Source organism: Arvicola amphibius, chromosome 5 (genome assembly GCF_903992535.2).
Source record: "Arvicola amphibius chromosome 5, mArvAmp1.2, whole genome shotgun sequence".
NCBI lineage: Eukaryota > Metazoa > Chordata > Mammalia > Rodentia > Cricetidae > Arvicola > Arvicola amphibius.
This window is the reverse complement of record NC_052051.1, coordinates 54,311,299-54,326,747: the sequence shown is the minus strand read 5'-3', so window position 1 is coordinate 54,326,747 and position 15,449 is coordinate 54,311,299. Positions and strand designations below refer to the sequence as shown.

Sequence of the window (15,449 nt, the reverse complement as noted above, 5' to 3'; positions counted from 1 at the left end):
CCACAGTAAAATTGCAAAGAGATCTTTAGAGAGAGCATGGCTTACCTTGCAGGTGGTAGATTTTGCTCATCTACCACATGGATACCTTTATCAGGCTGTACTGTAACAGGGATGTCTTTGCTGAGTTCTACCAAGGAGGTACCGTCAGTGGACTGTTCTTCACACTGAACTGCTTAGTAGATAGGAAGAAAAAAGATACAAAGCAGATATTTAACTTTTCAAAATATTTGAGGCAGCTCCAAATGATTCTCAAAAACTAAAAATCTTAATAGAAATGAGTCTAACTTTAAAATACCAAGAGCTACACAAAGACGGACAATACCCCAATTAGACACCATCCACTGCCAAATAAAACCCCAATGCCAGAAATGGCTCCAGAGACCTCCCAAACATCACAGTCTACTGCCAATACTATCAGCTGTGCCCTAGAATCTGAGGATAAGACCCTGTCATTGAAAACACCACACACTTGAGTCATAGAACGTGAAGAATTCGAGCCAGTTCTCAACTAGAAGTTCACGCCTACTGGCTGGTATTTATGGTGCTAGAAGGTGCTATGCAGGCTACTAAAGGAAGAAAGCAATCCTCAGTCTCACCAAGCCATGACCCAGTTACAACAACCTCCGGCCTAGGAAGTTATGCCTAATGGTGCAATAGTGGTACAAATGTTATGGAAGTAACCAAATAATTTTTAAAATTGTATTCAAGGCCCATTTCATGAGATAGAACCCATATTTGACATTGTCAATGAAACCAAGAACCTGAAGCTAGACAGGTCATGGGTCATAGGGGAAAAATCTATTTCTGTCACTCTGCTATATGACCACAGCAATAAAATGACTCCTAATGACATCAATGCGTCACTCTGTCCTCATCAGAGAAGCCTCTTCTACTAGTACACGGCCATTAACAGAGTAATCCACAATTGCTCAACGTGCAGAGAATAAGAAGCTTTGGAATTCTCAGTCCTAAACGGGATGTCTGTATCACACTTCTCCCCTCAAGGCTCAGGGATCTGTACAGAAGAGGGGATAAAAAGTTGTAAGAGCCAGAGACGGTAGATGACTTCAAGGAAACCGTGTTTTACAAACAACATGGAAAACTTTCATGAGCTCACAGGGGCTGCAAGAACATATATACACAAGATCTGTACAAACTCAAACCAGACAAAATCTTAGCATGGAAGGAGAAAGGTAAGCATGAAGTTCCACCCCTAGGCATTTGGTTGCTACTAGGAGAGCAAAAGTCAGCTTTCTTAATGGCATGACCCCTAGTATATAAACCAACCTCCAGGGCAGGCCAAGAAGAGCCAAATAACACAAAGTGGACTGCACAGGTTTTTGGTTTTGTTCAAAAAGAGGAAAGAAAGGAGAAAACATGAAGTTGGGTGGATAGGGCAGGACCTGGGAGGAGCTGGGTAAATATAATCAAAGAATATTGTATGGAATTCTCAAAGAATTAAAATGTAACTTAAATATGTAAATGTACATACATATACAAAGATACAGATACACACACACACACACACACACACACACACACACCCCTGGAAAAATGGTTCAGTGGTTAAGAGTGCTTGCTGCTTTTTCAGAGGATCAGAGTTCAATCCCCAGCACCCATGTTGAGTAGCTTACAACCATCTTGTGGCCTCACAGACACCATACACATACACATAAATTTAATTTTTAAAATATATAGCTATTATCCCAAAAAAGAAAGTAACTAATGGCCTACTTAGAGAAAATGTCAGTCTGCAAGCCATCACTTGCCAAAATTACTACTTACAGCTGGGCGGTGGTGGTGCATGCTTTTAATCCCAGCACTCAGGAGGCAGAGACAGGTGGAACTCTGTGAGTTCAAGGCCAGCCTGGTCTACAAGAGCTAGTTCAGGACAGGCTCCAAAACCTGTCTCAAAAAAACAAACAAAAAAAAATTACTACTTACTGTGCAAACTTATGATATATGAATTTGGATAGCTTATTGAGAAACCGGGCATGGTGGCACATGCCTTTAATCCCAGTACTCAGGAGGCAGGGCAGGTGGTTCTCTGGAGTGTGAGGCCAGTCTGGTCTAAAAAGTGAGTTCCAGAACAAGCAGGGCTATAAAGAAAAACCCTGTCTTAAAAAAGACAAAAAAAAAAAAAAAAACCCACCATGTTGGGGGTGGTGATACTAGAGACATAACTCAGCAATTAAAAGCACTTGTTGTTCTCACAGAATACCCAAGTGTCATCTGCAGAACCCACACACTGGCTCACAACCATCTCTACTACAGTTCCAGGGAATCTGATGCCCTCTTCTGACCTCTGTGGGCACCAAGCAAACATGCTGTACACATACATACCTGAAAGCCAAACACTCACACACATAAAATAAAAAAATAAAAAAACCTAAAATTACTTCTATTTTTCCTAAACTCAAAGAGGAAGCTGGTGAATCTCTGAGTTCAGGACTATCCTGGCCAACATAGCAAGATGAGACTCACACAAACCAAAAAAGAAAAGAAAAAACACCTTAAGGGAAAAAAACAAAGAAACTTGTTCTAGAGGGATAATCAACGCCACATGTGAGAAAGCACATTTCATACCAGTGTTTGCATCCACATCAGACAGCTCGACAGAGCCCGAGTTGGTGGTAACCAACTGCATATGTTCTTGGTTGACATCATAGGGCACTGTGTGTTCTTCAACATCCTGGCTCTGGGAAAGTTCCAGAACCCCAAAGCCCAACTGTGATGAAGCAGAATCTAGGAACAAAACTCCAAGAAGTTAGAAACCACCCCAAAACATTATCAACATGCAAGCTGCTGTCTTATAGAGAGGATTGTGTTTAAAACATTTTTTTGCATTTATATGTTCTGTGCACGACAGACACACACACACACACACACACACACACACACACACACACACCACCACCACCACTACCACAGCTGAAGTGTGGAGGTCAGGAGGCAACATGCAGGAACCAAGTCTCTCCTTCCACAATGTGGGTTCCAGAGACAGAACTCAGGCCATCAGACATGGCTGGCAAGCACCCTTTACTGAGCCATCTTGCCAGCTCCAAGGAAGACCTTAAATGTCTCAGACCAAAGACCTGTCACACATTATTTTCACAAAACAATACAAATTAAGGGGCTGGGCATAGGCTCAATCCCAAATGCCCCAAGAAAAGAAGGGGAGAAAAGTCAGGAATCAAATTATTAGACTGGGTTCGGTAGCACACACTTATAATAGCAGCACTGGGAAAGCAAAGCAGGGGAAATCAGAAGTTCAGGGCCATCCTTAGCTAAACAGTGGATTTAAGGCCATCCTGGACTATGTAAGACTGTGCTGTAAAAATAATTAAAAAGTAAGTTTAAAATAAGGGGAAGGGGGGTGCTGGAGAGATGGCTCATTGGTTAAGAGCATTGCCTGCTCCTCCAAAGGTCCTGAGTTCAATTCCTGAGTTCAATTCCCGGCAACCACATGGTGGTTCACAACCATCTGTAATTAGGTCTGGTGCCCTCTTCTGGCCTGCAGGAATACACGCAGACAGAATATTGTATACATAATAAATAAATAAATATTTTTAATGTTATAAAAATAAGGGGAAGGGACCAGCTAAACAGCCCAGCAGGCAGACTCCTGCTCAAGCCTGACATGACAACCTGAGTTTGATTCCCTGGCATCTATGTGGTGGAAGAAGAGAACCTACAAGTTGGTTCTGACCTCCACATGTGGTGCCATAGAATGTGCATTGCATGCCCCCACACACACATCATTAAATAATAAATAAAATGCAGTTTTTAAAGGGGGGTATATAATAAAGCAAAAACATGGATACCATAAAGGCTTATAAGCATTCAAAATGGTAGACTACGTCAATAATCTGTAAACACACCAAACCACACCCAAAGGTACTTGAAAAATAAGTGCAAAATGAGAAAGAAACAAAATGCAGAAAGGGAGCCCGTCAATAAGGAATAATTCATTTGTTTGTTTCTTTGTTTTGAGAGATCACGCTATAAAGTCACACCTGGCCTTGAACTTCTACTCCTGCCTCAGGCTCCCTGAGCCTAATATTCTAGGAGAGCATCACCATGCCAGCTTACTGCTATGTTTGGGGTCTTTATTTTTCCAAGGGGCATGAATTAAAGGCTAGTCACTGCATGTGATAGATCCTTTTTTTTTTTTTTTTTTTTTTTTAGACATAAAGCTTTATTAAAGGGGAGAGAGAGAGAGGAGAGGGGGGAAAGCAGAGAAGTGGGGAGAGAGGCAGAAGCGAAGCTGCCTCTCCGAGAGGAAGATGGAAAAGAGAGAGATCCTTTTTTTTTTTCTTGATTTTGAAGCAGGGTCTCACTCTGTATAGCCCAGGTTGGCTTCAAAGGCAAGGCAATTCTTCTCAATTCCTAACTGCTAAGATCACAAGAGAACAGCACACCAGGCACCTTGAAGAGGAGGCCTAGTGGGAGGAAATTAGGTTACCAGGGCCTGGGCAGCCTTGGCTCCCCTTCTCTCTCCCTTGTCCCCAATACTATGAGGGAAAACAGTTTCGCTCCATGTCCACCCAACTACGATATTCTGTCCTGCCACAAAAGTAATGGGTGACATTTCCAAAACTGTTTATTTTCTGGGGTATTCTATCATGGCTTTGGAAGGCTGCTTAACAGAGAAAATTCAGTCATCAAATTAAGTGAGACATTTTAAATTACTAGGTAAATTCCTTAGTGATTCTTAGCTTAATCACAAGAAATCTATTACACGGTAAAGAGAAATTTAGCTACCTGTGTGTTCACAGTAAAGGGGCATGAGAAGAATCTACTATTCTGAAAGGGCACAGGCTACCTTCAGCACCAAGGGAGCACGCAGCAGCATCAGGAGCGTTTGCTCCCACCTCTTCCTTCTCCTCTTCCAACTCTTCCTCCTTCTCCTCCGGAAGAGAAGCAGCGTCTACCGTCACCCCCAGAACACTGCAGGGAAAGAACACAATCATGAGATGTGCCCAGACAGAGAGGCTCTGCGCACAGCGCCCTGGAATTTGCTGTGACCCTCACATCCCAATTATCTTTTATCCAGATTAGAAAGGTAAACAAACTCTGGCTTCAGTGACTGTAGAAAGTACCTAAAAGGTTATGATTCAAAATACTATCTATGCCAAGTTAAGTAACACAACTAAGCAGAAGAAAAGCAAAAATATATTTAATTTTTTTCTTATGATAAGAGATTGAAAAATCTTTTATTGAAAAGAATTAACAACAGGCAACAAAAAAAAATGTGTGCTGGGTGGTCAGGGACACTCTAAATTAAAATTGACAAGTACTTTGGTAAGAAGCCTCAGACCGGGGCTGGAGAGATGGCTCAGAAGTTAAGAGCACTGACTGCTCTTCCAGAGGTCCTGAGTTCAATTCCCAGTAACCACATGGTGGCTCACAACCATACAGACAGACAGAACACTGTATACATAATAAATAAATAAATATTAAAAAAATAAAATAAAATAAGAACCTGGGCTAGGGAGGTGCTCAGTGATTAACAGCAGACACTGCTCTTACTGAGGACCTAAGTTCAGTTCCCAATACCCATCTCAGGCAGCTCACAACTGACTGCCACTCAGCTTCAGGGGACCCAATGCTCTCTGCTGACCTACACTAGCCCCAAATCCACCTGTACAAACCCACACAGATACATGCACTTAATTAAAAATAAAAATAAATTTTCAATAAAGAAAATGGAGGGGGCTGGAGAGATGGCTCAGTGGTTAAGAGCACCGGCTGCTCTTCCAGAGGTCTTGAGTTCAATTCCCAGCAACCATATGGTGGCTCACAACCATCTGTAATGAGATCTGGTGCCCTCTTCTGGCATGTGGGCATACATGCAGGCAGAATGTTGTATACATAATAAAAAAAATAAATCTTTTAAAATAATTTAAAAAAATGGAAAACTCTGGGCCAGTAAGACGACTCTTGGGGTAGCGGTGCTTGTCGCCAAGTCTGAGTGCTTGGGTTCATTCTCGGAAATCACACAGTGGAAGCAACCACCTGAATTCAACCCATGGGCTTCACATGGTGAGGAGAAAATCAACTTCTACAAGTTGCACTGACCTCCAAATACATGTCACGACACGCACATGTGCATGTGCACACACACACAAATAAAACAGACCGTTTTTGAAAAACTTAGACCATCGACAACCAAGTCTGCCTGTCAACGGTTCCTCCTTATGTCCACCACTGACATTGAAGTGGAGGGGCGCTCAATTAGCCCTTGGACCTCTTCTCCAGCTGTATTCAGCCTCTTACTCAGACTCAGTTTGAAATTCTCTTTAAGAAAGTCTCAATCTGCATAGCCCAGGCTAGCCTAGAACTCAGTATGTGGTTCTCAGGCTAACTCTGAACTCACCATGATCCTACTGCCTCAGCCTGCAGAGTGCTGGAGTCATGGGTGTGCGCCACCCCTGGCTCCCAGGTTTGAATACTGCACTATCTATACGACTACAGTGTGGCTCTCCAGCCAGCACAAGAACTGCCTGTTCACCATCTCCACTCCTAATGAGTAGCTCAGTCTCAAGCCATCTCCAGCTGAACTGTTTCTCCTCCATCTTTTCCATGGCTACTTCCTCCTTCCTGCCAATGCTCTACACGGGCTCCATCTTCAAATCCTACTTTCCGGTCTCAGAATCTTGCTGGGCTCCTCATCTACTTCTATCCTCAACTTTTCTGGGTTTTGTGTTTTGAGAGAGGATTTCTCTGTGTAGCCCTGGCTGTCCTGGAACTCACTCTGTAGACCAGGCTGGCCTCAAACTCGGAGACCTGCCTGCCTCCGCTTCCCAAGTGCCAGGATCAAAGGTGTGTGCCACCACCGCCCAGCTTATGCTGGGCTTTTAAAAATAACCCGGGCATGTTATCCTATTGAAAAATACTTAACAAATGTCATAAAAATTTTAAACTTGCTGTGTGAAAAGTCTTATGGAGAGACGGCAAGAAAAGCTACACAGCGAAAATATTTACAGACCAAACCACGTCACTACAAAGAACCAAGGACCACACCAGAATTTACAAAGCACCCTCAAGGCGCACTAGGGCTAGGACACAGCTCAGCAGTAGAGAACGTGATTCGCACACACAGGCCCCAAATTCAATTCCTGGGACAGGAAAGAAAGAAAAAAAAAAGCAATCAAGTGAAAAATAAAATAATTCAATTTAAAAATGGACAAGAGACATAAACAGATAGTTCCCTGAAGAGAAGGGCAAATGACAAACAAGCACATAAGAGGTTCAACTACAAGGAGGTATTTCTATATACTTATCAAATGACTCAAACACAGTGGCAAGGGCTAGCTCAGTTGGGAAAGCGCTTGCCTAGAGAGCAAGAGGCTGTGGATTCCATCCTTAGAACCACAGTCAGGTGAAGCACGCCTAATTTCCAGTAACTGGAACAGGGGTAGGAGCATCAAAAGTTCAAGGTTGCCAGGCAGTGGTAGCACACACCTTTAATCCCAACACTCAGGAGGCAAAGGCAGGAAGATCTCTGTGAGTTTGAGGCCAGCCTGGTTACAAGAGTTAGTTCCAGGACAGGCTCCAAAGCTACAGAGAACCCCCGTCCCCCCCCTCTCCCTCCCGTCTTGAAAAAACAACAAAAAAAGTTCAAGGTCATCCTCAGTTAGACAGTGAGCTTGAGTCTTTAGGGCTAGCTTGGGATATATATGACACTTTCAAAACTATTTTTTTAATTTGTATATATTATGACGTATAAATAGTGAAGGAGCTGGCTGGTAGTATAAGCTGGTCACAGAACACAGCTTAGCTTGACTGAGGTCTCAAGTTCAACCCTGAGCATTCCGAAAGACAGAAACAGCGACACACTAGCAACTGGTGAGAACACAAGGTAGAACACACCCACATTGCTGGGTAACAGAGACACTCCAGAACAGTCCCGCGGTTTCCTCAAAAAATAAACACGCAACTACCACACAGCCAAGCAATTAAGACTTGGGCATTATTGAAGATATGAAACTTTATAGTCCCATAAACAATTTACATGAGGTGCCAGGCAGCAGTCATACCCTAATGCCAGTACTCAGGAGGCAGAAACAGGCAGATCTGTGAGTTCAAGGCCTCCCCTGCCTACATAGCAAGTTCCAGGCCAGTCAGAGCTATATAGTGAGCTCAAAAAATTAAAAAAAAAATTTAAAAATTAAAAAAAAAAACTATAGAAGCCTTTGCCTGGTCTTTGTGTAAATATACATATACATTTATACACACACACTGAGCCTGACAGCCTGTGTTCAATCCCCAGGACCCACTTCATGGAAGAAGAAAATCAAGCTGTACTCTGACCAGCACATGTACACCCAGACACATGTGCACAAAGACATAAATAAACAAAAAATTTTCATTTGCACAAATATTTGTAACAGTTTTATTCACAATAGTTAAAAACTTGAAAAAATATGCTTCAACCTATAATGGCATATCTAACATTCTCTGAAAGCCTACTCAGATTGGAAGGAAGGAATAACAGATACATGGTAGGTAACACTTTGACGGATCTCCCAGGAGTTATGCTGACAGAAAAAAGCCAATCCCATACACTTGCATATTTATATAATATTTTGAAGTCAATTTTACCAATAGAACATAGGTAAATGATTGCTAAAAGTTCAGGTTCAGCAGAAGGAGGTATGACCACAGAAAAAGCAGCAGGCATCTGCACACCACTGTGCAGCCCCTTGACTGTAGTGGCAGGCACACGGACCACACACATGATCACTGGAAACACAACACAGCAGGAGACCTAGGTGAGTGCTGTGGGCCTTCACCAACAGCCTGGCTGCAATATTTGTTTTGTACAGGGAAAAGCATACACAGGCTCTCCTTTATTCTCTGCTTGTTGCTAATTTTGTTTGTTGAGACTATTTTGTTCCTTTGACTATGTATCCTAAATTATTCTTGAACTCACTATGTAGTCCAAATTGGCCTCAAACTCCAAAGTTGGCTGAGATCCCCCTGCCTTAGCCTCCCAAGTACTAAAATTACAGGCATGTACCACCATTATGAGCTCTGTATTATTTCTTACGATAGCATGTGAATGTATAATTATCTCAGTTTAAGTATGCTTCATGGGGGCTTTAGATATAGCTCAGTGGTAGACAGCTTGCCTAAAATACACAAAGTTCTAAATAAAATATGAAAATAAATATGTAAGACTGGAGAGATGGCTCCACAGTTAAGAGCATTGGCTGCTCTTCCAGAGGACTGGGGTCAGTTCCTAGCACCCATGTGACAGCTCACAACCATCTGTAACTCCAGTTCCAGGGAATCCAACACCCTTTCCTGGCCTCATTACACTACTACATGCATGTGGTACAGACATACATACATACATACATACATATATATATATATAAAACATATATTACATGTAAAATAAAAATAAATCCTCCAAAAAAATTTTAAATAAATACATAAAAGTTAGTCTTTTTTGTTTTGGTTTGGTTCTTTGTTGTTGCTGTTTTTTAGACAGATTTTCATTGTATAGCCCTTAGTGTCCTGGAACTAGCTCTGTATACCAGGATGGCCTCGAACTCACAGAGATCCATCTGCCTCTGCCTCCTAAGTGCTGTAATTAAAGGCCTGAGCCACCAACACCAGTCATAAGAATGAATCTCTAAAATGATAATATTTGGGGCCAGTAAGATGATTCAGTGGGTAAAGGCACTTGCCACCAAGCCTGTTGACCTGAGTTTGATTCCCAAAATCCACATGGGAGAAAAGAATTGATCCCCCTGAAAGCTGCCCTCTGGCCGCCACAGTACATGTGTGCATCTGCTCCACTCACACACAAAATATAGAGAAATAATTTTAAAATATTTGGTGGAAAAATTAAAAAATATATTTTCTTTCCATATTATATTGTAGGACAGCCCCTATTTAGAAACATCAGTTTATATCATCAGAACACTAGGAAAACAAGAACAGCTTTTTTTGGAATTATTTCTTTTAAAGATTTATTTCTTGGGGCTGGATAGATGGCTTGGTGGTTAAGAGCACTGACTGCTCTTCTAGAAGACCCAGGTTCAACTCCCAGCACCCATAGGGTAGCTCACAACTGTCTGTAAAAAGTTTCAGGGGATCTGACACCTTCACACTAATGCACATAAAATAAAGTTAAATAAATAATAAAAAATTAAAAAAAAATTTACATAGTGAGTGCTCTATCTGCATGTAAGACTTCATGCCAGAAGAGGGCAGCAGATCCCACTACAGATGGTTGTGAGCCACCATGTGGGTGCTGGGAACTGAACTCAGGTCCTCTGGAAGAGCAGCCAAATTTTAAAATAAGCAGATTGTTTTTGTTTCAAAGTATCTGCTTATCAAAAATTCTATGTGGCCGGGCGGTGGTGGCGCACACCTTTAATCCCAGCACTCGGGAGGCAGAGGCAGGCGGATCTCTGAGTTCGAGGCCAGCCTGGTCTACAAGAGCTAGTTCCAGGACAGGCTCTAGAAACTACAGGGAAACTCTGTCTCGAAAAACCAAAAAAAAAAAAAAAAATCTATGTGGATGTATCTTGTTTGTGGGGGGGCAAGCATTCGTGTGTGTTGTGTATGTGGTGTGTGTGTGTGTGTGTGTGTGGTGTGTATTAAAGAACTTCCATTCTTTTAGAGTCACCTCAAATTCTTCCCACCATTGTGGACTCTGCACATGAAATTTACTCTCTGGAAAGAACTTCCTCTTACCTACAGCCTCTCAACTGTGACTAACACATTTGCATTTATTATTTAGACTGCATTCCTCAAAGAGGTATTCTTTTACTTCTTCCTGGATTATTTGTATTTTGTTCTCTTTGTAACAATCATAATTGTAACTTAGGACTGAGAAAAAGACTAGGCCTCCCCCTATCAAGTTTCAAGCCCCATGAAAACACAGTCCCTTTAAAGTACATGCCACAGTGACTGCACGTTTAATGAACATGACCATAAAATCTGTATTTACATAAAGAACAAGAGCAATGCAACAATTCAACGAGGAAAAGCAACACGGACCACTCCAGACACTACTACTGCTGTGTTTACAAAGGGATATGCCCACCTCTACTCCCCACCATGCATCCCAGGTTACAAGCCACAAAAGCACACCAGAGCCAGGCATGTCTTCCTCAAAGACACTATAAACCAAAACAAAGCAAAGTAGCAGAGGAGTGGCAGAAGGTATGGAGCTCACCCCTGTAGTCTCAGCAACCGAGAAGCTGAGCCAGGAGGATCACTGTCAAATTGAAGTGATTAGAAGTCCAATTAAACCACATGGTGAGTTCCAGAACAGTTTTTGCTACAGAATGAGACTCTTGTCACAGCTAAGTGAAACAGCTGGATATAGGAACAAGCACTGAGACAAAGAACGCCCAGCCGAGGTGTCCCACTGTAACAGTGAGCTCCCAGGACTAGGGCAAACTGCAGCCATTAATGACTAGCAATCCCAAAACCCAGAAATGCAAGTTTTATGAGAAATTACTTCCTTCTTTTTCATTAACTTTTTATTTTTGGTAGGAGGAGGGATGGGGGACAGGGTCCCACTATACAGCCCTGGCTGAGCTAGCATTCTCCTGGTAGACCAGGCTCTTTAATACACATAGACTTACCTGTTCCTGCCAAGTGGCACTGGAGTTAAACTTGTATAAGACCACACCAGGATCCCATTCTTAAATCAAACCCCTTCAAATATATTTTACCATTATGAGTCTAATAAAACTTATGCACCAGTCAAGATGAGCCCACTAGCTGGCAGACCCTCCAAACACCCATTTCCACTGGAGGGGAAATGCAAGTGCAAATACCATAGAAAACACACCAGGAAAAGCTCCTCATTTTCAGAGACAGCAACAGCTGGAACCATGACAAGCTAACGTGCCTGTCTCTCAGCTTTCCCCTCTCAGCCTAACCCTCAAGTCCCCTAAAGTTGCCTGTGTTCTTTGACCTTAGAAGAACTGGGACAGAGCCTGAGAAACACTGAATAGTAAGAAAGATAAGAGCTGGAGCCAAAAGGAACAGCACTCCCCTTAACACGGTCAAGCAAGTCATTTAACTCTCTGCCCATCAGTTTTCCCAGGAATGGAGATACTGTCTTTACTGCACAGTTGCTTAAGGAGACAATTAACTGAGATTATGTCAGAAATCGGTATCGGACCTAGCACAAAGGACACCATCATGATCTACGTAAGACAATAGAAACTGAATACTCTTTAAGGTATGCGTTACAATTTGAATATTGTACTTACACAAAGTATTACTTCACAAAAGAGATCCCAGATTAGTTCTAAGACAATACTACCTATGTGATCCCCAAATCGCCATCCCTAATTCACAGAAACAAGACGAATCTCTTTATCTTTGGAAAGAGTCTGCAGGTACAGATAAGAGCTGATTGGACAATAAACTGTAATCAATGCTTTCACACAGTAGTATACCTGCTTGGCCTGTTTGGCTGAGGCAACTGTTCTATGACCTGACTGATGGAACCGCATGTGCCCAAGTGAGAAGAATCCACAGGGTCTGAGAAAAAAGAAAGAAAGTAATTGGATAGTGTAGCATGATTAATAAAAACCCAGAGACAAAAACTGGAGTTCAACCTCAAAGTCAGAAAAGCAAAACAGCCAGCCACTGGCTCTTACCTTTACCTCAGTCAGAAATGGCAATCCTGCCTCCAGGAATCTCAGAATGAGACTGTGTGTGAGCTGTCCCCTCCCATCTTATACTCCTCTCTAGGGCTGAAATTAAAGGCATGCACCACTACGGCCTGGTTTCTATGGCAAACTAGTATGGCTACTGGGATTAAAGGTGTGTGTTACCACTGCTTGGTCTGTAAGGCTGATCAGTGCGGCTGTTTAACTCTCTGAACTTCAGGCAAGCTTTATTTATTAAAATACAAATGAAATATCACTACAGGATACTACACAAAAGACATCTGCCACCAAACTTTCAATCAGGAATTTAGGCAACACCAATCTAATCTGGCACATTAAGACATTATGAGTTGCTGAAGGCTTACTGTACACTAGGTAACACAGGAGGCTCCCTGACACACATCATGCCAACTGTATGCTTAAATTATTCTGCTCCAACCTTAAACACTGCAGAAGAGATTCGAGCTTCGAACTGCTCACCTGAAGCTGTGTTTTCTTTCAGATGTTCATTGAACGAGCTATTACTGTCTCCCTGCTCTTCGGCAGCTGGTTCTTCTGGATTCGACACAATATCCTAGAAAATACACACATGTAAGATCCTCACAGAATACGAAGTGGTGCAAAATGGACAAAATGTGTGTATGCGAACATGCTGGTTTAATTTTTTTCCCCACCAACTTTACCCAAAAGATAGTGATCTCTGAAACGCGAAGGCTTGTGGGTTAGTTTGGATTAGGAGGCAAAAAATAAGAACTCAACTCCGGTCAATCATTTTCAAATACAGCATCACTCACCAACACGGGGTTCTCTTTGTGTATCTGCAGATTGGGGAGGTGTCGAGACAGCATACTAAAGTGAGAGTCCGCATTGTCTTCCAGAACCTGGCTCTCAGGCTGAGAATCTTCAATTATCAGGCAAGGAGTATCTTGCTGAGAGAAATCTGAATCCAACTGACTTCCAGTAGGGTCCATCTGCTCCCCTGGAGTGGAATAACAAAAGATCAGTACCGGAGAGTAACCCCTACAAGCCTTCCTCACACCGTCTAAGACTAAATAATAGGGCGGAAGTGGAGAGCTAGGAAGGGGCCAGTCTAGGGCTCCTCTAAGTAGCACGCATTTGCAATCGCTCCAAGTACTTTCCCAGCAACCTCCTCACCCCACGTTTCTCCGTTATTTACGACGAGTCTCTGAATCCATCGGTCCCTCCCTCCCTCCCTCCTTTCTCTTCACCTTCCCGCAGACACCCTTCCCTCCTTCCTCACCTCTTCTCCCCGCCCCTTTCCATCCCCCCCACAACTCTCCCCGCGTCTTGCCTCCTCTGAGCCCCGGGAAGACCTCTTCGCAACCGCGACTAGGCGGGAAGCCCGCAGCCCTGACGCGGCCTCAGGATCACCGCGGCGACCGCCTCCCCACCCCCTCCCCGGGCCCTCCAACCCCGTCCCCGTCACCGCCGCCATGCTTGCCACCCCGCCCCCTCCGGGCAGCCAGCCCTTCAAGCCTGCCACCTGGACCTCCGCGGCCAGTTCGCCCCGCTTTGCTCACAGCATTACCTGGCATCCCGGCGGGAGGTCCCTCGCGCTGGATCTAGAGGTCTCTGCAAGCTTCCCAGACCCCTCCAGATCTGTCCCCAGGTCGCCACTGTCGCCACCGCCGCCACCAGCCGCGAGCTCCCCCTTTTCCCGGCACGTCACTCAGTATCGGACCTCCCATTCGCTGCTACGGCCCGCCACTCAAGAAAGCCTGTAGACGATAGGTGATTGGGACGGAATGCCCGCCCCCCGCGTAAGAAAAGGAACACGGCGGTGCGTTTCCATGGCAGCATGGACGTCGCAGGCCCTTCCCCCCCCCCCCCCCCCCCATACAGCCAGAATGACAGTACCCTTGAAGAACCAAAGGGACATTGAGAAAGCATGAAACAGATAACCCTGCCTGCAGGACAGAGGTACTCACGACTCCCATTTGAGAGTATTAACCCCTTTGCTGACTTCCATGGAAAAGGAAAGCCTCCGGGCTTTTCAAAGAAAGGGCAAAGAGGAGGATTGAGGATAGCTAGTACTCCAGAGATGGTGAAACGGAAGAGACAAGACTCCATGGGGTTTGCCAGTGTCGATCAGGATCCCCTCCGTAGACCTCTGCCTGGATTCAAAGGGCCTCAATTTTCCCATTCTATGTCTCTTCCAATTTTGGTTTTGTTATTTTACATTGTCTGAAGGCCCCAGTAACTCTTCTTGTTCCCACTCCCTTTCAAGCTTCCTATTCGTGTCTCCCTGCCCTTTCCTTTACGGGACTGCAGCAGCCTCCAACACTTGTACCTCTCGTTGAAAGAAATGAGCATTGTGATTCTCAGACTAGTGGCAAAGAGAACAGCTGTCGCCCTTACTAACTCAATGACCTAAAAGATCCAGGCCCAGGGATTTAATTATCCTAATTATGGTGTCAGGGCCTTATAAAGGGTGTGGCAGCTGTGACAACTATTAATGAACTGAGCCCAAGAGACATACATGGATTCGTTGTCATTTTAATTTAAACTGCCGTTTGGATCTGAGCTAGAACTCTAACCAAGCAGCTGTCAGTAGGGGAAGCATCAAGCACAAAGCCAAGTATATACATAGTAGGCATTAAACAGGAGGTAGTTTCTCTACTCCAGACTCAGAATTATTTAGGCACAGCCCATACATGAGTCTCAAGTTCTATAAATGCCCAGTTCAGCTCTTGAAATAAGCTATGCTTAGAGGCGCGCTTCCTACCAGCCAATCTTCTCTCTGTTGTTATAAATAACAGCGTTCATATTTTC

General features: G+C 43.7%; 1 protein-coding gene across 4 annotated transcripts in view; it reads right to left on the bottom strand.

The window, feature by feature from the left end:
* The window catches only part of Tp53bp1 (tumor protein p53 binding protein 1), a 69,564-nt gene extending 55,230 nt beyond the window's left edge, over positions 1 to 14,334 (bottom strand). For 3 of the 4 annotated variants that reach the window (XM_038332006.2, XM_038332009.2, XM_038332008.2), the window contains exons 1-7: positions 14,206 to 14,334; positions 13,451 to 13,635; positions 13,137 to 13,230; positions 12,441 to 12,525; positions 4,826 to 4,950; positions 2,587 to 2,745; positions 46 to 172 (exon numbers count right to left, since the gene is read on the bottom strand). In XM_038332006.2, the coding sequence (XP_038187934.1) occupies positions 46 to 172; positions 2,587 to 2,745; positions 4,826 to 4,950; positions 12,441 to 12,525; positions 13,137 to 13,230; positions 13,451 to 13,635; positions 14,206 to 14,212 (782 nt within the window). In that variant the 5' untranslated portion in view covers positions 14,213 to 14,334. The remainder of the gene's footprint in view (positions 1 to 45; positions 173 to 2,586; positions 2,746 to 4,825; positions 4,951 to 12,440; positions 12,526 to 13,136; positions 13,231 to 13,450; positions 13,636 to 14,205) is intronic. The other variant, XM_038332007.2, reaches the window with a different exon arrangement.
* Positions 14,335 to 15,449: the final 1,115 nt, after the last annotated feature.